This window comes from Typopeltis vanoorti, chromosome 13, assembly GCF_054136105.1.
Source record: "Typopeltis vanoorti isolate ZY-2024b chromosome 13, IOZ_Tvanoo_1.0, whole genome shotgun sequence".
Classification (NCBI taxonomy): Eukaryota; Metazoa; Arthropoda; class Arachnida; order Uropygi; family Thelyphonidae; genus Typopeltis; species Typopeltis vanoorti.
In genome coordinates this window covers 26,450,273-26,473,635 of record NC_143561.1, presented here as the reverse complement: position 1 = coordinate 26,473,635, position 23,363 = coordinate 26,450,273, and the positions used below count along the sequence as shown (strand labels likewise).

At 36.1% G+C, this 23,363-nt stretch overlaps 1 protein-coding gene across 1 annotated transcript in view; it reads right to left on the bottom strand.

Annotated features, from left to right (window-relative positions):
• Xpac (DNA repair protein complementing XP-A cells homolog Xpac) overlaps positions 1 to 23,363 on the bottom strand; it is a 60,951-nt gene that overhangs the window by 23,999 nt on the left and 13,589 nt on the right. The window contains exon 2 of the mRNA XM_090403188.1: positions 21,490 to 21,613. Coding sequence (XP_090259314.1) covers positions 21,490 to 21,613 — 124 coding nt within the window. The remainder of the gene's footprint in view (positions 1 to 21,489; positions 21,614 to 23,363) is intronic.

Here is a 23,363-nt window from a genome sequence, read left to right as displayed (position 1 = left end):
TTATCTCCTTTCAAATCATTCGTACCTGCCACAACAATCATTTCTTTCACCCTTTCCTTTTGCTCTCTAATAGACTCAGTTACGTCCTTTATGGTCGCACCAGGTTGGTACGATTTTGTCAAATCCTCTACTAACACACCTCGTACTAATGAGTCCCCATACAGCACTCTATCCTTCATTTTGTTCATGTTCACATTCATACGTCTAATTTTCCTGTCATACCTTTTATTATTGGTTGGTTCATTCAGTCTACTTTTGTTCATGCACTCTAGCTGCTGTTTTGCTCTTTCTATCGCACTATTCAACAATGCGATCTCACTCAATGCATCTATCTCATCTTTTTTATTCTCTGAGAAACCATTTATACTATCATTCACACTTTCTACATTCACACTCTCACAATTTTCATGTACAACCTTGCCGTTTCTTGTCATATCCCTATTTCCTTCATTCTGAAGGTTGACAAAAATATCACACTCACGATCCGAAATACACTTCAATTCCTCATTCTCCCTACATTTTCTACACACATTCAATCCTTTATTATCATCTAACCACACTCCGACCGCACTCCGCAAAACGTACATTTCACAGCTAGTACACTGACTCATTTCTTTTATGCTACCGTTCTTTGATAATGATGGCGAACCATCATTACCGGCCGCCATTTTCCTTCGCACAGGTGCCATACTTATTTGCAACGTGTTTTGTCAAATTATACGTTATAACACACCAAAAACAGACACACTAAAATACACAAGGCAAACAAAACAAAACTACACAATATTAAGTAATTTGTATCGATAACTGAAAATGATACTTATCTTATCTGGAGCTTGCACGAACACTACACATTACGAATTCATCTAGCGGCGACTTCCCGACATAGATTATGTTATGAAACACTTTAGTAACACTAACCATGCTAATAAAGCTCCAATAATATACCAAAATTACACACTTAAGTCCATTAAATTGAATCCAAAACATCAATAAATTAACAAAAAACACAAATCTCTCAGGAGCTCTCCGATAGCACGTCCGTTCACCAGCTAGCCTCGACACCAATTTCAGTTCTTTGCTTTATGCAGACGATGTTATACTTCTAAATAAATCTGCTACAAGTCTGAAAGATTCCTTGACTAAATTGAATAACTCTTGTAATAGATATGGTATGAAGGTCAGCAATAAAAAGACAAAGACAATGAAAATAGGCAGAATCATTGAAAATGTCAACTGCGTTGTGAACGGAGAACCTTGAAAACAATTAAAACGTTTCAGCTACTTAGGCCCGATTTTTAGTGAAGACGGTAAATTAAATATGGAAATAGACAATAGAATCAACAAAGCTGGTATGGTAGGAAGTCAATTCAATAAATTTATATGGAATAAGAGAGAAATTAGTTGGAACACTTAATTAGCTGTATACAAGACAGTGTTCAAACCAATTTTAATTTATGGATCTGAGAGCTGGGTCAGAAGTAAAACACTTGACCAAAAACTAGAGACCGCAGAATGAGAGTCCTGAGAAAAATTAGAGGCGTGAACAGATGACATCAATGGCAATATCATATTAAAAATGAGAATATTAGGAAAGAACTTGACATTGTCAGCATCCAGGAATGTGTTAGCAGAGCTAATCTATCTAAGGTGGTATGGTCACTTAAACAGAATGTGCGATGAAAGATTAGCAAAACAAATGTTCTCTGCCAGACAAACAAGTCAAGTTTGCGCCTGCAAGACAGGTAGTGCAAGACCAAGGCAACTAGTGGTAAAGGTGGCATAAGCTCTGATCACTAATCTTAATATTTACCCTTAATGCCAAAACACATCTCCAAGAAGGGGATGCATGATGTTTTGTATTAAAGGCAAGGGGCCACTACCCAGACCGGTTTCGACCTTTATTGAGGTCTCATCAGTGGGAGCTAGGCTAGAAATACCAAGATTTAGTAATACAGAGCTTATAAGTATTTTACCAGAACAAGTTGCCATAAGGTGTTTTAACTTTATTAAATAAAAATCTCTGGAGGAGATATAAATGTAGAAAGTATTTTACCTTGGGTATAATAAATGTTAAAAATACCAAGCAATTTTAAACCTGATTTTACTCCATTTCCAAGCAAACAAACAGACAAACAAGTGAAGTTGCACCTGCAAGTGATGCAAGTCTAGCTGATCCTACAGGTAGTGCAAGACCTGGTAAAATACTTATAAGCTCTGTATTACTAAATCTTGGTATTTCTAGCCTAGCTCCCACTGATGAGACCTGTTTTCAGCGGCCCCGAGAGAAAGCTCCATGTTCCAGTCTTCTTTTGGATTCCAGTTACCAGATCCCGAGAGAGAGCTCCTATTCCAGTATTGTTTGGTAAGAACCCTTCTAGTTTTTTTTTGTTGGTGTTTATTTTTTGCGGCCTCGTTCCAATCAGTGCAGGTCCGTTTTAGGGTATTTCCTTTCGGGGACTGAAATTTGCTATTTCGTTGGTAAGGTTAACAATGTCAAAATTCTTGCCAAGAGTTCGTACTCTCGGGATCGAAATTGACCCAAACATCGACAAAGCGACATTTGTGAAAGCTCTTCTCAATATCGCGAAAGCAGAAAGCATTTACGGGCTTACCCCTTACGGGGGGGGGGAGATTCCAAATAGTAACGAACAACATAGAAACAAGAGAAATGCTCCTTAAAGGCATAGAATGTGAAGGGAAAAAATACCTACCCTTCCTAGTCGGGAGTATTTTAAAGTCCGTAAAATCTGGAATATTTAGAGAAAGGGGAGGAAATCATTAAAACTATTTTCTCCAAGTGGGGGACTGTCCGAAACGTAACAATCGGACAAGACGCGGATATCCTCAATGTCGCGAAAGCATTTACGGGCTTACCCCTTATGGGGGGGGGGAGATTCCAAATAGTAACGAACAACATAGAAACAAGAGAAATGCTCCTTAAAGGCGTAGAATGTGAAGGGAAAAAATATCTACCCTTCTTAGTCGGGAGTATTTTAAAATCCGTAAAAATTGACAGGTTTCCTCTGGAATATTTAGAGAAAGGGGAGGAAATCATTAAAACCATTTTCTCCAAGTGGGGGACTGTCCGAAACGTAACAATCGGACAAGACGCGGATATCCCAGAGTAGAAATCAGGGGAAGTGAGCTTCTCAATCGAGATGAAAACAGAGGTCCCCAACTTGATTTTTTTAGGCTCAGCAAGAGTAATAGTCAATTATCCAGGCATAAGAAAACAATGTTTTCGGTGCACCGCTTTGGGCCACCTTAGCGCTCACATGCTGCAACTGCTTATCGACAGAACACACATTGAATCAATGTGAGTCACCGTGCCGTAAATGTGGGAACACATCCCATAATAGACGTTTGTCCTAACAGGACCCTTGCAGAAAGAGCAGGAGGCGCCATAACACCTGCGGCAGTAGCTATTCCTAAGCTCACAACACAGGACTCTCGAGCTACCGGCCAAACAGTAAACGAACCACAAACAACTGAACCAGAAGAGTTTCCAGCCCTCCAACCGCCAGCTATCGCAACGACTACGTTAGGAAATCAGGCAATAACTGGGAGGAACGCAGAAGGGAGAATTAGGAAGAAAAAGAAACAGAACACTAAGAAAACTTACACCAATGAATCGGAAGGCAACAATAATAGCACAGAAATGGAGGAAATGGAAATCAATACCAGTACAACAAAACGACCCATCATACCGGAAGAAGGAGAAATGAAACGAAATAAACAGGACACTGAAAGCCAAATAGAAGCCTCAAGTTCAGATGAGGATGAGGAAGGAAATGAAATAATAACGCAAAACAACACAGAAAATGAAGAAGAAACCTCATCAGAAGAAGACAGAGAGCAAGGAAACAATCCAGAAACTAAGGAAGGAACAGACTTTGTTAAAAGCAATACCCCAAACGGCTCTGTCATTTTGAAGAACTTTAAGGGATCTCTTAAAACGGCAGAAAAACTATTTCAGATAATGACCACAAAAGGAGAGCCAACTTTCTTGTTCTTTAAGAGGAGCAATAGACTCACATGGGGAGAACTCTATGTAAGAGATATAACCAAGGTCGTGCCCCATCAACTGGGCGGTCACCTGGACTTAACAGAGGAAGAAAAACAACACTTATGCGACACATTGAAGTCGCTGACACGAGTAGATTTGGAAAAGAGATACTCATGGATAATGAAGGAATTTGAAAAAAGAACTTTACCAGTAGATACAAACACCGGTTCTTCTCACCCCATTACAAAAGCGGTAAAAGGAAAAGAACCCCTATATGAAAATTCGAATGTAACAAAACGAATCCTATTCTATCTTAGGGATAAACCTGCGATAAGAAACAACGTCCACACAGCTCTACAGGAAAAAGGAGATGCTGCTTTGCAATGTGAAGGTGAGCTAGAGAGTCTTAGAATATGGCTCGTTTGGGAACGTCACTTACCATCGAGTGAAATGGAATGAAAGCTTGAAGAGAATATGGAAACTAAATGATGAAGAGTCAGTACACATACTCACAGTGATGGAAAACGTGGTAAAAGACTATGAGGTAGCGATAAAAAATAGCAGGGCAAATATGATTTAAAAAAAAAAAAAGAAAAAAAAAAGCCCCTTCTAAGTTTCTTGGTTCTGTTTCTGTATGTTCACGCTTAATCCACATAGGAGAGGGCAGACCTGAGAACCCGAGCGGCGAAGGCTTACAGCGAGGCGGTGCGGCTCCTTGCGGGCTGCATCACTCGGGCCAGGCTCTTTACCCGTTCTTGCAGTACTTTTCTGTTAATTCACTGACTTTTTTTTTGTTCTGTTTATGCGTGTTCTAGCTCCTCTGTTGTTTCTGTGTGTCTTAGTTCTTTTGCTTTTTAATTTATGTGTGTCCTCCTGCATTTGTTTTTCCCCACTTTCCTCGGACAGACACCTGAAGAGGTGACTGACTGCGGAAAGCTGAAAAGAACGGATGGAGGGAGGAAATGTCAGAGATCTGCTTGGCACTGACTTTCGAGTAAGGCCAAGTAGATTGACTGAGACCTCTTTAACTACCTACTACTATCTACTCTATCTTTTCTACTCCTCTCTTACTATCAAAGCTGGCTCTCAGCACAACTTTTTGACTCTAAAGAGGCCAATGATGATGAGATATGAACTCCCATTATACCTCAATATAGGTCGAAACCGGTCTGGGTAGTGGCCCCTTGCCTTTAATACAAAACATCATGCATCCCCTTCTTGGAGATGTGTTTTGGCATTAAGGGTAAATATTAAGATTAGTGATCAGAGCTTATGCCACCTTTACCATGAGTTGCCTTGGTCTTGCACTACCTGTAGGATCAGCTAGACTTGCATCACTTGCAGGCGCAAACTTGACTTGTTTGTTTGCTTACTTGGGAAATGGAGTAAAACCAGGTTTAAAATTGCTTGGTATTTTTAACATTTATTATACGCAAGGTAAAATACTTTCTACGTTCTCTGCCAGGTTGGCAGGAAAATGACCCAGAGGAAGACCAAGATATAGGTGGATTGATACTGTACAAAGTTCCATAGATTATAGAAATATAAGATCTGATAATGTTGATGTCTTGACAAGTAACAGAACTTTTAACAATAAAAGTTCTTTATTTTAATACATCAGACCAAATATGTACAATTTAAGTAACAGACTAATTTGGAGGAAAATTGTAGATAGGAAGTTAGTAATGATGTAAATTTTTCATGTAGTACTATCATATCCTGTACCCCTTGAGGGTACATGGCAGGAATTTGATGATGACCTTTTGGTATCTCGTATAAGTAAAGATGACTTCTCCATTAATTTCACCTTGATATCACCACCTCTGGGTCTGGCTCCCACTGACTAGACCTCAATGAAGGTCGAAACCGGTCTGGGTAATGGCCTTTCCCTTAAGGCATAGCATTATACATGTCTGCAAGAGATGTGCTTGCATTATGGGAGATACTAAGACAAGTAGTGATGAGAGCTTGGTACACCTTTACCACGAGTTGCCTCAGTCCTGAAGGTACTTCAGGCACAAACTTTGTTTGCTTACACTTGGATTAAACTAAATTTATTATAGTCTAACCAAGTGGGAAAAAACTTCCAACAGAACAAAATTCTTTTGTTCTGTTGAAAAGCTGAGAATTACAAATAAGTCTCAGCTTTGACTATTATTGGTATCTATCCATAGAGGAAGAAGAGAGAAAGATAACAATGCCTTCTATTGAGATTTACAAAAAATAAAAAATAAAATAAACCCGAATGATTGTCTATTAATAATGGGAGATTTCAATGACAGACTTGGATATGTTATATTTGATACAATTATCATTGCACGGGCACCTCCATGAAGTCACAGGACTCATTGTGGGAGACCCAAACTATCAACACTATATCTATCATACCTCTCCTTGAAACTATTAATAGACAGGATTCACAACTTACTCAGGCAGCCCATTCTGTTCATTCACCACTTTCCAAGGAAAGAATGTAGTTCTCATACCCTTGCTAACCACACTCTTACCCAACTTACAGAAATGACCTCTTCTGTCCCTTCTACCCACAAGAAATGTTTCTGCACTTCTACAAATGCAGAAACATTTCTTCTGCATCAATCCTATAAAATCCTTTAAGTAACTTAAATGTTTCTATCATATCCCTCCTCCTTTTCACCTATCAACCAACTTTTGCAATCCACAAACTATCAAATCCATCCTCACAGGTAGTGTTATGTCGTTATTTTCTTTATATTTGGTTTAGTTTAATTATAATCTTGCCTCTCGAAAATTACTATTAGACTCTTCCAATATCTTACTGACTTAAATACCTCTATCACTTCCTATGTTCTCACTCTATATGGGAGGCAAACTAAACTACTCTGGCCGATCTCTAGATTGTACACATGCTTATTCCAATTAGTAAAGATTAATCCTTAACAAAGAAAGAATTCTTTAATTTAGCTGTCTGGGGCAGTCCCTTTTCGGATCTTGGCAAAATTTATTTTTTTTCCGCTGCGCCAGCCAATATTCCTATAATAGAAGACTCTTATTCAGGGGAACTTATCCAGACCTTAATAAAAGTACATTTGTGAACAATTTAATACCATCACTCATTAAACTAAACACTCTACTAAGTTATATAATCCTTGTTTGCAGTTTTGACCTCTATTACAACATATTATACCTTCCTTCCCCTTTCTCCCACTATGGTTCAGATTTTATGAGTGGTAGTTTTGGTTCATATTATAGGCAACACACAGATGTACAAGAAACATCATATTTATTGGGAATCTTAAATCATATACAGCTAATCATATATCACATTCAACTAAGTCAATGCTATATTCAATGTAAATATGTGAAACTAACTGACATTCTAGCACATGAAAATAAACACATTCCTTTAAGTTAAATCATTAAAACACACATTATATACACCAAATAATATATACCAAATAGATCCAATTACCATTCTGCTTACAAGGTTAATTACACTCACTAAATATGACACCAACTTCTATAATCATTTCCAGACAATCTGTCTAAAGGAAACTATCTGCTACTAAACAAATACTTAAAGTTCTCTAATTCAGTCCACACTTGATTATTGCTTTATGAACTTCCTTTTCTTATCTAACGGGGAACAAATATCAAAATCTCTACATAAGCATGTCCGTGATAGGATCTTCAGATCGGCCTGGTTCTACCGTCTTTGTTTTAACACAACGTGACTTCCATACACTTGCTTCTATGTGGTGGGAATTTAGCTAGTCGTCCATTCAAACATCTGCTCTGCTCCTGGCACGTCCACAACATTCTGGTTCTGCTTTCGATGATTCCTAGCATTCTTTCTGTCGTAGGAACGTGGGATACATCCGCAATTCATTTAGACAAAATCTCCAGCAAAAGAACGTGGTCAGCACATGGCGATATCTTGCGCTTAGCACCGTCCAGAACTTCGATCATTGAGGGAATAAGCTCACCGTCCAACATCGGAATAATGTCTCAAATCCATCCGAGATCTGCCGGTCCATGGGAGGGAACGAACAAGCAAAAAAACGGAGCAACAGAGAGCGAGGGAGGGGTGCAAACTCCTTTTATTCTAATTTCTATCTTTACCCTTGGCACCGTCTTTTGGCCCGAGACTGACCGCCGCGATATGGTACTTCACGTGATTTTCTAGTAGCGTCTTCGCAAAATTTAGCGTGCGTCATCTTCCAAGATTAACACTGCCTCAGAATCGCCGTTTGCCCTAAGGGCTCGCGCATGACCCTTGAACTATCGTTTACACTGTGTCTGTTCCATCATCGTATACAAAATACCCTATAAGAACTATACTTTATACGAATTCTCTACATGATTTTTGGAGGGGGGGGTTAACACTAAGTTCTGTAATTCTGCATAAAGAGTTAACATTCTAACATTGTTTACAGCAGACATTTTATCCATTCTACTCGAGTACAAGCTCTTTTTCTTATCTATTGTTTTAGACTTGTAACATCCTGAATGAATAAATTCATTTCAAAAAATGTTTCATTCAGGATGTAATGGTAGCATTCCATAGACCACTCATCTTGGTCACTTGCCTCTGGATCCTCTCCACAGGTAATTAGATATAGAAATCCAGTTGAATATATGGTGAAACTAAATACAGCAATCCCTCAATTAATGCACCTAATGCGTTCTTTAAAACAGGTGCATTAATCGAAAACGCACTAATCGAATATAATAACCTATGGGAAAATGTATAATTCATACCTCATATTTCTTTTTTGACCCTTAATGTTTTTTATAAAAGAATTAGGGTATGTCTCAGGGCTTAGTTAAAGGAAAACCATGAAGCTGAAAGACAATAAAACATATTCAGAATATAAATTTATTATTCTGCTTCTTAACAAAGAATTGAACTAACGTAGTTTGACGGGCATTGTTTCTTTTTTTCATACAACTGATGGTATGGCCCTATTACCTCTTCTGCAAATTTTATTGGTTGTCTCTTCACCAGGGTTGGTCTCTAAGCATTCCTTCTTAAAAACATCGATTGTACGAAAACTATTTTAAAATTGTTTCTGTAAAACCTCTTCGGGCTTGTCAGTGATTAAATTTTCTTCATATTCTTCAGGATCTTCCCGCTGTGCATCTAAATTTAGTAGGTTGGAATCACCCAATTTCTCAGAATGAGAAATTAATTAATTAGATTAATTTGAAAAGCTCTAAAATTGTTTGCACAATGTGGAAGAATGTGCTTCCAAATGGCTTACATACTGCTAGCAGTAATTTCATTTGACTTTGCGACTTTATAACCAGGCTGAAATTTTTGATTTGTATAAGAAAATCTCAGAAGGCATTCGCTTCCAAAAAAAGGCTGGTTTCATCGACATTAAATATTTGTTGATCACAATAGTCCCCTTCTTAAACAATTTTCTTCAAAATCTCTGGATATCTCCTTATCTGCACTTGCAGCTTCATCTGTGATTAGAACATTATTTAGGCTATTTCTCTTTTTGAAAAGTCCAAATCATCCAGCACTAACGTGGAATTCTTCTTCTTTTCCATCATTGACAGCCCTTTCTTTTCAGGTTACAAAAGAGACAATCCTTTTGATTTAATAAGGCCAGTGTTTTGCAGGATTTGTTTTTGGTTACAATCTTCAATCCATGTAAAAAGAAGTCTCTCTAATTCAATCATTATAATACTTTGATTTTCAGTGCATGCATGATGAACTTCAAGCAGCCTTACCTTTCTCTTTGTATTCAGCAGTTGATTCACCCATTTTTGTGTTCTTGTCCTATCTTTGCTCTGGATTCGCCTTGTTAATTTTTCTTTATTATTTCAAGTTTTTCTTCCAATCAGATTACTTTTCGAATCATTTTCACACTTCTCTTTTTTGCTCACTAATTCTTTTACTTGTGATTAAAAGTTAGGAAAATAGTTTAAAATAATAAAAGTAAGGAAAACAACTGCAAAAGATATGATCAGCAAAATGCTATGTAAAGCAAACGACATAAATTTTGGCAGTAAATTTGGAATGTAGCGTACATGGAAATAGTGTAGTATGCCATCAAAAAATAACTTTGTAAAATGTTGAAAATCAGTCAATAAATTATTTCATCCTAGGGAGTGATTTTTTAAAATAGTTAGCCATAAAAAATGTATAGATCGAAAATTTTTAAAATCTGTAACATTTATTTTTAAGATGTATATCATCATCATCATCAAATTCCTGACATACACCCTCAAGGGGTGTACAGGATATGATAGTACTACACGAAAAATTTACATCATTACTAACTTCCTATCTATAATTTTCCTCCAAATCAGTATGTTACTTGTTCAAGACTCCAACATTATCAGATCTTACATTTCTATCGTCTAAGGCTCTTTGTACTGTATCAATCCACCTATATCTTGGTCTTCCTCTGGGTCTTTTCCTGCCAACCTGGCAGAGAACACTTCTTTTGCTAATCTTTCCACGCCCATTCTGTTTAAGTGACCATACCACCTGAGATTAGCTCTGCTAATGCATTCCTGGATGCTGACCATGTCAAGTTCTTTCTTAATATCCTCGTTTTTAATATGATATTGCCATTAATGTCATCTGTTCATGCCTCTAATTTTTCTCAGGACTCTCATATCTGCAGTCTCTAGTTTTTGGTCAAGTGTTTTAATTCTGACCCAGCTCTCAGATCCATAAGTTAAAACTGGTTTGAATACTGTCTTGTATACAGCTAATTTAGATTTCCGAATAATTTCTCTCTTATTCCATATGAATTTATTGAATTGACTTCCTACCATACCAGCTTTGTTGATTCTGTTGTCTATTTCTATATTTAATTTACCATCTTCACTAAAAATCGTGCCTAAGTAGCTGAAATGCTTTACTTGTTCCACCGGTTCTCCATTCACAACACAGTTGACATTTTCAATGATTCTGCCTATTTTCATTGTCTTTGTCTTTTTATTGCTGACCTTCATACCATATCTATTACAACAGTTATTCAATTTAGTCAGTGAATCTTGTAGACTTATAGCGGATTTATTTAGAAGTATAACATCGTCCACATAAAGCAAAGAGCTGACATTAACATTTCCAATTCCGATATCATGTTTAATACCACTTTCCTTCATAATGTGATCCATATAGATAATGAATAACAGAGGGGATAATGTATATCCTTGTCTCACACCAGATTTAACATTAAACCATCTTCCTGTACTTCCTTCAATTCTAAATGCCGACTTACAACTCAAATAAAGACCAAGTATTGCTTGATATAATGCCCCACTGACACAATATAACTGTAGCGTATTGAATAGCTTCTCTCTCTCTCTCTCTCTTGGCATTTTCAATGCCTTTTCCAGATCGATAAAACTTAAATGCAGATCTTTGTTATATTCCCATGCTTTCTCAACTATTTGTCGTAAAGTGAAGATCTGATCCTGACAGCCTCTATTTGGCCTGAATCCAGCTTGTTCTTCACCAAGTTTTTCTTCCACAATTCTTCTCAACCGTTTCTCAACTATACTTGTATAGATCTTGCCAGGAACACTCAGTAGGGAAATACCTCTGTAATTCTCACAATCAGTTTTATTTCCTTTTTTATATATGGGTACTATCAGAGCTCTACTCCAATAATCGGGACTTCGTCCCTCTGTCCAGGCTTTCTGAACTATGCAGTGCAGCCACTGTAAAACTCTTATGCCACCATACTTCAGCATTTCTGGTCGAATATCATCTACTCCTGCTGCCTTTCTACATTTCAAGCCTTTGATGGCTTTTTCTACTTCAAGTATGGTTGTGTATTCCTGACTGTATGCCTGTTGAGTGTTTTTTACTACGGTGTTATCACTGCTTGTTTCATTTAGCAATTTTTCGAAGTAATTACTCCACACTTCAAGGATATCTTTTTATCCTCTTTTCATGTCACCTTTATCATCTCAAACTCCTTTTGCAGTACTCTTTCCTCCATTTCTAAGCTTCTTCAACAACCTCCAGAATATCTTACCACCTTCTTGATATTTATTTTCTATGTTCTTGCCAAAGTCTTCCCATGACTTTTGTTTAGCTAGTTTTACACAGTGTTTCCTTTGTTACATTTGTCTCTGTATTCTCTAAGAGCAAAAGCTGACTTTAGCCAGTAACATTTGATATGCTTTCTTCTTTTCCTTCACTGCCTCTTTAACTTCCTGTGTCCACTATGGAGTTCTGATTTTTCTATCCTTGCAGACAACCTCACCACATGCCTCTCTGGCTCAATCAATCAGGGTTTTCCTCAAGGCTTGCCACTTAATCTCCAAGGTTTGGTTCCTGTTCTCAAAATCTTTCATTTTTTCTTCAAATAATGTTTGTGTATTTTAGTCTACAGTTCACATCTGAGAGCTACTCAACTTTTATTCGCTTTAAAACTTTCTTACATGTTATTCTTTTCAATATGAAATTCAATTTTATCCTGCTCAAGACTAAATAGCGATCACTTCCAATTTCAAATCCTCTGTATGCTCTGGTGTCCTGCACTAGGGAAAAAACATCACTCTCAACAATAACATAGTCATTGAGACTTTTCTTATTCCTTGCCTCTCTCTCCATGTGAATTTGTGTACATTTTTATGTTGGAACGTGGTGTTGGTAATAACCAGGCCATGGTTATTACCTGAGATCTGAAATCCAACAGGTATTTGCCATTATTATTAACTTTGCTCTTTTCTCCAAATTTTCCCAAAATATTTTTTGTATGTCTGACAATCATTTCCTACCCTGCTATTTAGATCCCCAACAAGTATCAATTTTTTTTTTTTTCATTGTGTCAGTTGCTTTTTCTAAAACATCAAAAAATTCCTCCATTTCTACCTTAGTAGAACCTTCTGTGGGACTGTAGGCACAAATAAGTCTCATTGCCCAATTCCCCATTCTGATATTTGCCCACATCACTCTACTTGAGACTGCCTGCCATTCAAGATTAGCCTCGTATTTTGTGTTGAATACTATGGATACTCCTTTTCTTTGATTGTCATTTCCTGAATATAACATTTTGTATTTATTGCTCAGAAAGATCTCACCAGTTTTTGTCTTTTTTGTTTCAGTCACCCCTATTATGTCAATCTGGTAGTTATCTAATTCCTCAGCTAGCTCCATTTTTTTGCCATTCAGGCTTCTTATGTTGATAGTACCAATCTTTAACTCTGGTGATGTTGAGTTGGTGTGTGCTTTCAGATTTGTTCCAGTAGCTGACTTTTTGCTGACTGCCTTGGTTCCCCGGCGAAAACAACAGGGGCTTTGTTTAACCGGGCGATGCCCCAGCCAGCATGAAATTTTGTCATGTTGTACCATCATTTTCTATATTGATTTAAGCCAATAAGAATACAATTTGGTTGGCTAAATCCCAAATTGCCAGCCCATCCTCGTTTGTTCAGTATCCAGGTAGATACCCAACAGGGTGCACCACGAGAAGGTGAGGATTGGACATTAGGTTAGAAGCCCTGGTCGGTTCTACGCATTCCTTTTAAGGCTATTTGGAGGTCTTCTCTGGGTTATACAGCTTTGACCCTTAAGCACTCCTAAGATGTATATAGGCGCACTAATCGAATTTGGGTATCGAAAAAAAATTACGCACTAATCGAGGGATTACTGTACAAAACAGACTTTCTCCACATGTAATAACTTTAAAATTACTAATACCTTTTGCAAGCATAAAAATTCACTTGAGAAACAAGAAACCTAAAAAAAAAAGTATAATAGATTATATAATAGCTAATAGGAAAACAGCTAGTATGATACTAAATAGCAGGTTATTTAGAAGTGCAGAAATAGAATAAGATGATTATCTATGGAAAGGAAATTTGAGAATACAATATCCTCAAGATGGTTTAAAATTAACCAAATCAATGCAAACAGAAATTTCCAGGAATCTTTTAGAGTTTAAATCTTGGATGATAAAAAAGTATTAACTATCTTTATTTGCAAAGAATAAATGAAAAACCAGAATAAATAAAAAAAAATCATTTAATATATACTTAACCGTTTGTTTTCAGATGACCAAATAATCATAGCAAGAAGTGAAGAGGAGCTGACGAGATCAATATACTCCTTAAACATAACTGCTAAAAAATTTGGAATGCAAATATGAACAGATAAACAAAAATCATGGCTTTTAACTGCAGTTAGAAGTAAAATTATGAGTGAAAATAAAATTTTAGAACAAATTAACTGCTTCAAATATCTCAGATATGTTTTTGCAAGACCTCTATACTGTGCTGAAGTGAATTAAAGACCATGAAAATGCAGAATAAAAAAATAATAAAAACTAAGGAAAAAAAAAAAAAAAGAAATATGTAAAGAACTAAAAATAAATTCAGTATTTTACAAAATGTATAAATAGGGAAAAGTGGATCAAACATATTGAAAGAATGGACAGTTCAAGCCAGATATTTCGATACCACCCAGTTGGAATACAGAAGTCAGGGACAACCAAGGAAAAGTTGGAATGAGACTGAAACAGGCGACTGGGCCTAAATCCCACCACACCAAAGTTGTATGGCGGGATTATACATACATTCAACTGGGATCCAGGCAGTTGAATGCATGTATATGAAATATGACACACATTAGCCAAAGGAGAGAAAGTATCCAAAACACTATATTAGCAATACACAGGATGGAATTCAAACTTAAGGATCTGAAAGACTGGATTAGAAATAAAACAGACTAGAACCCACAAGATATGAGTTCCGAAGAAAATTAGTGAAACGAACACATAGTATCAATGGCAAAATCATATTAAAAATGTTCAGAAAGATATTACTATTTCGTGACACCTCCAGGGAGTCCAAAGACTCATCGACTTTATTTAGTTGCTGAGTAATGAGTCCAAAGACTCATTACTCAGCAACTCTCCGTCTCCACCACTTAAATTGCCAACTACACCAAACCACTATTACCATCATCATCATCTACACCAATGTCATCTACTACCCACTAACACTAATATTTTTTTTTGTCCGTAAATTGCATGAATTCTGAAGGCTGATTTGTCTGTATGCGAGATGAAAAACCCGAGTTTTTGGGAGAAACAAAACCCTGCAACCTCTGCATGAAATCAGCTAACTCACCTTCTGTCGAAAATTTCCATATATTAAGAAAGAACATGGACATTATGGCATTATCATCATTCAAGAACGTCAGCACTTTAAAGAGAGTGAGAGAGAAAAGGTGAGATTCAATGATATAATATTTGATTAAATGAAATATGAATTTAATATGATTCAATGGCAAAATCATAATTAAAAATGGTCAGAAAGATATTAGATTGAACATGAACATTATGGCATTATTATCATTCAAGAATGTCAGCAATGTCGAAAAAAGGTGAACAAAACAGGTAATGGCAAAAAAAATCATGGAGGGACAAAGTCCATGATCTAGGCAGGCTAATGAGGTTAATCTTAGAAGAAAAAATGTAACTGCCAGTACTAAAGATAGAAATAAATTAATTAGGAAGAAAACTGTTAAGATAAGATTAAAAAAAAAGCTGGTAAATAATGTGTAGTAGTACAACCTAATCATGATTTATGATGTACCACCATAGTATCCTGTACAACTCTACAAGGTGGATATATCAGGAAATCATATAAAGCATGGGGATGAAATACTTTTTAAGGTATTTCCTAATCCTAGCTGGTATGTATATAAAATAAATACAAGTTAGGATTAGAAAACATCATCTCTTAACTACCATTCTATGAGAATACAAAAATTACCAAACCTAAAATTAGCTCTGCTCATACATTCTTGAATACAAACAATGTCAAATTTCTTCCCAATATCTTCATTTTCAATATGATTTTGCCACTGCCATAACCCAGCCACTTAGTTTTCTAAAATAGTTATAGTTAAATCAGTGTCACTTATTCTCTTTGGGGAAATGAAAGATTTAGAGAATTTATTTTAATATATTTTAAGTTGACATTCTCATTAATGTTCTATGGCCTCTCTATGTAGAAGCTCACATCACCAAGAAGTAAAATCTGAAAATTCCAATTCTTGAATAAAATAATTATGATATTGTTCATGCATCTCCTACTAGAAATGAAATTCATCTCTCATCTAAAGACCATCACAAACATCCATGCCCAAGGCACAATTTGAATCTGTAGTCTAATGGTTGGAGAGTCCGTGCAGTTAGCCTAGTGGTTTTGTGCTTCGCAACCATATGCCTGGGGAAGGAGTGTCCAGGGTTCGATTCCCATCATAGATGTGAGGAATCTGAGGATCTTCCTCCGGCATAGCCAAGTTAGCTGGTCTTGGGTGCGGGCAGTAGGGTTTTTTCCGCCAGTTTATCTGGTGGTTTTCATCCTGCACACAGGCAAACTGGCCCCCGTGAACATACACCTCTATAGTCAAAAATATATCACCCCTCCACCTCCCAGTGGCAGACCAGGCGACAGATTGGTTGGGAGCAGTACTAACAAGAAGTCGCATCTAAGTAACACGCAGACCTGCATAGGAAGCGGGAATAACACGCAGTGAAAGAAGAAGTCTAACGGTTGGAGTGTGAGAACATTAACCACTCAATCAACCAGGCTGGCAAATACTAATGATTTCAATTCTTGTAGATAAACTTATACGTTGGTTACACATGACTTTAAATTTTTCAGGAAATGACAATGTATACTCAAATATTAATTAAAAAACTTTAATTGACACCTTCCTATATTTGACAATGTTACATTACCATCTTCTGGGAACATAAAACTGATGTGCATGAATGGCACTAACAACAAGCAAATGAGGCTGAAGAAGGCAATTGGCATTGGTCCTAGAATCCTAAAGGTTCCCCCTAGCAGTCTAAATTAGGTTGTCTTGGCTGTTGGGATGATGTTCTTAGGATGCAAGCTTCCAAAATTTGGGGCAGTCTCATGCACCCAAATTTGTTGAGATTTGGGATGTATTTTAGAGCTGAGGCTGATTCCTAGAACAATCTTTCATATTTATATTTGCTATAGTCTAGTAAAGTGGCTTTCTTCCAGCATATTCTGTGGTGGGTATCTAGTGCATGGTCCACAAAGTCCTGAATGGCTGTATTAATGAAACTACATGTAGTCTTTGTGTTCAAAGAAATCCTGATATTAGCTGTCCTGCCATGTTTAGCCATAGTAGGACAGTTTACAGCTGCTTTAAACTGCTTTTACAGAGAAAGCCAGGGATCTATCAAGAATCCCTGGCTTTTTCTTCATGGCAAAGACATCCAGGGATGTCTAAGCCATGTGGCCAAATAGAAAACACATCATCCACGTAACGTAGCCAGACAGTGGATTTTTGTGGGAATTCACAAAACTTATTCATAAATGTCCCACTCAAAGATACCTTAGATCTCATCGAAGCCAAATTTCCTCCTGATATCTCAGCCCTATTTCAGTTCATCATGACCCTTAAGACCTTCTTAGCAAATGGCTACAACTCCCCAAAAAATCCAGAAAATATTAAATCCAGTTAACCACAACCCCTTCTTAACAGAGATTACACTAAATCCATCACCATTTCGTATATCAAGGGCACGTTTGAAAAGCTCACAAAATCCTAAAAAAATATGACCTGACTACCTGCTACAAATCACATAAGAAATTGGCATCCCTTATCTGCTCCACCAAAGACCAGCTACTTCCTCTAGACCTACCTGGAGTATACCAGGTCCCTTGCAGCTATAAACTGTCCTACTATGGCCAAACAGGCAGCGAAGCTAATATCAGGATTTCCAAACACAAAGACTACATCCAGTTTCACCAATACAGCCACTCAGGACTTGTGGACTATGCACTAGATACCCACCGCAGAATACACTGGAAGAAAGTCACTTTACTACACCGTAGCAAACGTAAATATGAAAGATTGTTCTTGGAGTCAGCCTCAGCTCTAAAAATCTTCCCAAATCTCAACAAATTTGGGTGTGTGAGACTGCCTCAAATTTGGGAACCTTGCATCCTTAGAACATCAGCCCAACAGCCAAGACAACCCAATTTAGCCTGCTAGGAGGCACCTTTAGGACTCTAGGACCAATGCCAGTTGCCTTCTTCAGCTACGTTTGCTCGTTGTTAGTGCCTGCGTGCACATATCATAGTTTTATGTTCCCATAAGCTGTATTTTGGCAATGTAACATTGCCAAAGTTTAGGAAGTTATTGATTAAAGTTTTTAATTAATATTTTAGTACACGTTATTTCCTGAAAAATTTAAAGTCACTAATGATTTCATCTTTAATATTCAACTTTTTTGTGTAACTTTATTCCAATGCTACTGTTCATTACCATGCAAAGTTTGACTGCTCTCAATACTGATTTCAGTTTCACTAAATTTCACGTATTGCAACATTTATTATAATTATTATTACGTAACACCTCCACGAAGGGCATCTGCTCTACAACTCTCCATCTCTACCAACCACAACTACCTTACCTTCATCATCTACACCAACGGCATCTACTGCCGACCATCACTAGTACTTTCACAGAAAATCACAAACATCCATGCTCACGACGGGATTCCAACTTGCAGTCTTTTGGCTGGAGAGTGGATATGCTAAGCACTTGGCCAACCAGGCCAGCATTTAAATCCTTAAATATTAAAAGTTTAAATTTAAACTTTTGTTTAAATCCAAACTATAACTATATTTTATAACATTGGACCACTCATTTTTTCTCTAAAATAAGTGAATTGACAAACAGGTATGAGAAGGAGATTGCTGAACCATGTTCATTAGCCAGGTGAATTATTATGAACCCAGTTACTTGCCTAGTTTCCAGTGTGATGAAGAAACTCTGGAGAGGATCTAGAGACAAGTAAGACAATATCAGGACTCTGGAATGTTTGGTATGGGGAATTTTGAGGAAATATAAATGCAAAAATTTAGAGAATAGGCACTAAAGACGTACATGACAAATGTCTAAGTTGATCAGTGGATGCTAAAAAATTTTATAGAAGAGATTACTCACACAGCTGTAAAGAACTGGAATGCTATGAGTATGAATGAATTTAAGGTTCAATATGATAGACATCATGCTGTTGAGTGTAACCTACTGTGATGAGCATGCTGACTTCAAGAGCTGTTATTATTAATAATTTTTTATGCTACAAACTGCGTGAAAGTATCAATATCATCGTATTCTTGATATGTACCTTTGTGGGGGGGGGGGGGGATAAGTGATAGCACTACATAAAAAGTTTACAAACTTCCAAAAATATACCCAAAGGAAGCAAGGTCTGGGTTGATATTTCCAACGTCATTAGATCTAATATCTTCATCTTCTAAGGCACTTCCAAATGCATAAATCAACCCAGACCTTGCTTCCTTTGGGTATATTTTTCTTGCCAACCTGAATTAAAAAACACTTGTTTTGGTAACTTTTCCTCTTCCATTCCCTATTCTGTTTAAGTGACCATACCACCTGAAATTTAAACTGGTTTGAACACAATCATGTATACAGCTAATGTTTTGATAATTTCTATTATTTCATATAAATTTATTCAGAAGAAGCTACCCACACCATCTTGCTAATTCTGTCGTCTATTTCCATATTTAATTTGTCATTTTCACTACAAAATTGTGCCTAAATAGCTGAATCACTTGTTCTATAGGTTCTCCAATCCAGATGCAGTCAATGTTTTTAATGTTCTGCCTATTTTCAAATTTAAACAAATCTGATTGCTCTAGTTATACCCTCTGAGAAATATTATTATATTAATATTCTATTAATTCTTCTAGTAATAATCATTCATTACTTTCTTCTTATATATATATATATATATATATATATATATATATATATATATATATATACAGGGTGTTCGGGATAAATTTGACATATTTATAATTAATTATATTTTTCAGTAAGTTACATGTATTAACACACACTTCTCTTCATTTAAAAGTTTGGACCCTTCTTCATTCATATACAAGATGTCAGAAAGGATGGATAGCTGGAACCCACCTGAATCATGGAAGAGAATAACTTGTATCATGATGATTCGTGCCCGCCATCAAAATAAGGATATTACGACTGCTGCCCAATGCTCCCTGAATACAGTAAAAACAATCAGGCATGAACTAGAGACTTGCAATGGTGACTACGAGGATGTAGCAAGAAGAAAGATCCCTAGCAGACAATCTGATTGCGTTCGTACAGCAGAATTCCTCGCAAATCTGCAGGAACAGGTGTTGAAGAACCCTGGCATTGGAATTCGGGCTTTGTTCGTGGAGTTGCTAACTGTAGTCAAGCCCTGGATAACAAGGGTAGCCAATGGTAGGCCGTATGTATGGCAGCAGGATTCGGCCCCTTGCCACACCTCTGGGAAAAGTCAAAAATGGTTGTCTGAAAATTTCTACGACTTCACCAGTCCAAATGTTTGGCCTCCAAACTCCCCAGACCTTAACCCCATGGATTATTTTGTATGGGGCGCAGTTGAAAAAGACACCAATCGCACTTCCAGTAATACAAAAGCCCAGTTAATGGATAAAATTAAAACAGTTTTTGCGGCCCTTCCCAGGGAGACTGTAGCATCAGCTTGTTCGAGGTTCCGAAGCAGAATTGAAGCTGTGATCGATGCTAATGGTGGTTATTTTGAGTAAATCTTGTTGATAGTATTGTAATTAACTCTGCCTGTAATGTTTTTTTGTCAATTCATTAAATTTAATAGATACAAAGAAGATTTTCTTTTTCCTTACGAAACTGTCAAATTTATCCCGAACACCCTGTATATGTAGAAAGTATTTTTACCTTGGGTATAAATATGTTAAGGATACCAAGCAATTTTAAATATATATATATATATATATATATATATCTGGTGGTTCTCATTAACCTTCTATTAATTCTTCATTTATTACTTTCTTCTTCTACATATACCATGATGGCATTTTTAAAAATCCTTCTGTTATTTGTATTTTAACTGTGTGTCCATTGTACTGAGGATGTCTTCAATAATAAGGCAAAATTTTACATCAATAAAATATAATAGTTTTACTATTTTATTGATAAAACAGGTCTTTTTATTTTATAAAATGAAACAGTCATCAATAAAATAGTCTTTTCCCATCTCTAATTTTATACATTTTTATTCAAAAAAAAAAAAAAAAAACAGACGATAGTTACCATCTTTATACATAATTATAAAAACAATCAATTAGCTGCACATTACTGCTTTCCTTAATTGGTGATGCAAACGTCTTTTCACACTAAACAAAATGACCAAAAATAGTAAAAATAATATTTTTAGTAGAAACCTTTTTAAACAGGCATCTGAACATACAAGTTCAACATTTTGAAAATTATTTTATAAAACACACGAAAAAAAAACTCTGCAACATAATTTCATTTGCCATTATTTACTCAATCAACCACTTCATATATCAAATAGCATAAAAGAGGTGAAAAAAGTTCTTAAGTAACCAAAGTAAAATGTACTCATTGTGTATTACTAGAATTACTTATAAACATCATATAATATAATTACCTATTAGCTGCAGGAAGAGCAACTCTTGACTGCCTTAATGAAAGAGCCTTTTCCTTGTTGCGTTTTATTCGCTCTTTTTGATATGGAGTTAGAACTGTACTTTCTGAATCTTTCTCCTTGAGCCCTGTGTAATTTAAAATATAGTATATTAAAACAAAGTATTACCTACAGCATACACAAAGGCCTTACTTAATTGTTACACTAAGTTACAGCAAACATAAGTAAATAAGTAAAGATATAACGCTTTGAATAGGCAAAAGTAGATGAATATCAAATAAACATCTCTTGATTTTCAAGAATCATCACAGGAAGAAAGCTGGTCTTTACAGTCACAAAAATTTCATAGGTGATGAAACTGCCATTTGGTTTTGTGGTCTGGATGCATTACATATTACTCATTATATAATTTTCTTCTTAGTGCAAATTAACTTTCTAGGTTATATATTTGGTTTAATCCTTTATCCAAGTGTAAGCAAACAAAGTTTGTGCCTGAAGTATTTTCAGGACTGGCACAAAGAACCTCAGAACTTATACCACCTTTGCCACGAGTTGCCCCAGTCCTGAAAATACTTCAGGTGCAAACTTTGTTTGCTTACGCTTGGATAAAGGATTGAACCAAATATATAACTGGTAGCATGGCCAAGTGAAAAAACTTCCATTAACTTTCTAGGTATTTTTTTTTTAAGTGATAGGCAAATAAGTTTACAGTAACACACTATCACATACCTTCCAATTCTGAGAATATGGCATTCTCTGCTCAACTCAACCATTTATCTATTTTATTTATTAATTTATTATTATTATTTATTTATTTATTTTGCAATAGTTATAATCCCTCCACCTTTGCTACTCCACAAAAGATAACAGAATAGAATACAGAATTTTTTCAAAAAAAATCCCAAAGGCTACAGTAGGGAAGAGAAAAGAAAAAGCCAAAACACCACACAAATATAATCTGCAATATCTCCAACCCTTATATTAAAGCTGGCAATCCTTATACATTCTCTTAAAAATCTCCACATCCTTATGTGCACTGAGAACACAAAAAAAGTCATAATAATAACTGACATATTTGATGATATAGCAAGAGTAGATCACTGTTTGACATGCTATATGAAGAATTAGATGGGAAAAAGATTTTAAAAATTTCCTTTGTAGAAGAAAAATTCTTAAATAAATGTTTTTAAATGCTAGCCTTGACAAGTACAATGTATCATATCACCCAAAAGTTGGGAAACAATTCTGACTTTTGAGGCAATGAATTAAAAATATATATCTCATCTTCTAAGGCATACAAATACATGAAAAAATTGGGAAGGTCACTAAGATATTTCAGTACATCTCAGCAAAAACTCAAAAGCTGGCATAAATTTACAGCATAGTTAAAATTTAATGTATATGTCAATACTGTTTTGGGGATTGAAGCAAGGTGATATATATATACTGCTTTACTCTCAAAGAATAACTTTTCCTGGCAGCATAGAAGTAAAAGGGTGGGGAAAGTGCCCGAAACAGGAAGGGTGTTAGTTTTGAACAAAAGGCACAAGAATGAAGTAATGGAATGGAAAGAACACATATATAGACAAAGGAAGGAAGGAAAGAGTAGTTACTGTTAACTTTACACAGAGATTGTGAATTTTGGCTAAACTGACCATCTTTAGAAACAATGGAAAGCTAAATGGTTGTGCCTGTTTATGTTACTGAATTTGTGCTAGGCCAATGACAAGATAAAATAAGTGCTTTTAATGAAGAACTTCATTCTGATACATCCATGACACATAAGTTGACTTTTGTATACATTCACATACATACCAAAGACCTTTATGCATCTATTCAAAATATGAGAAACCTGTATAAAGTGTCTAATTTTTAGC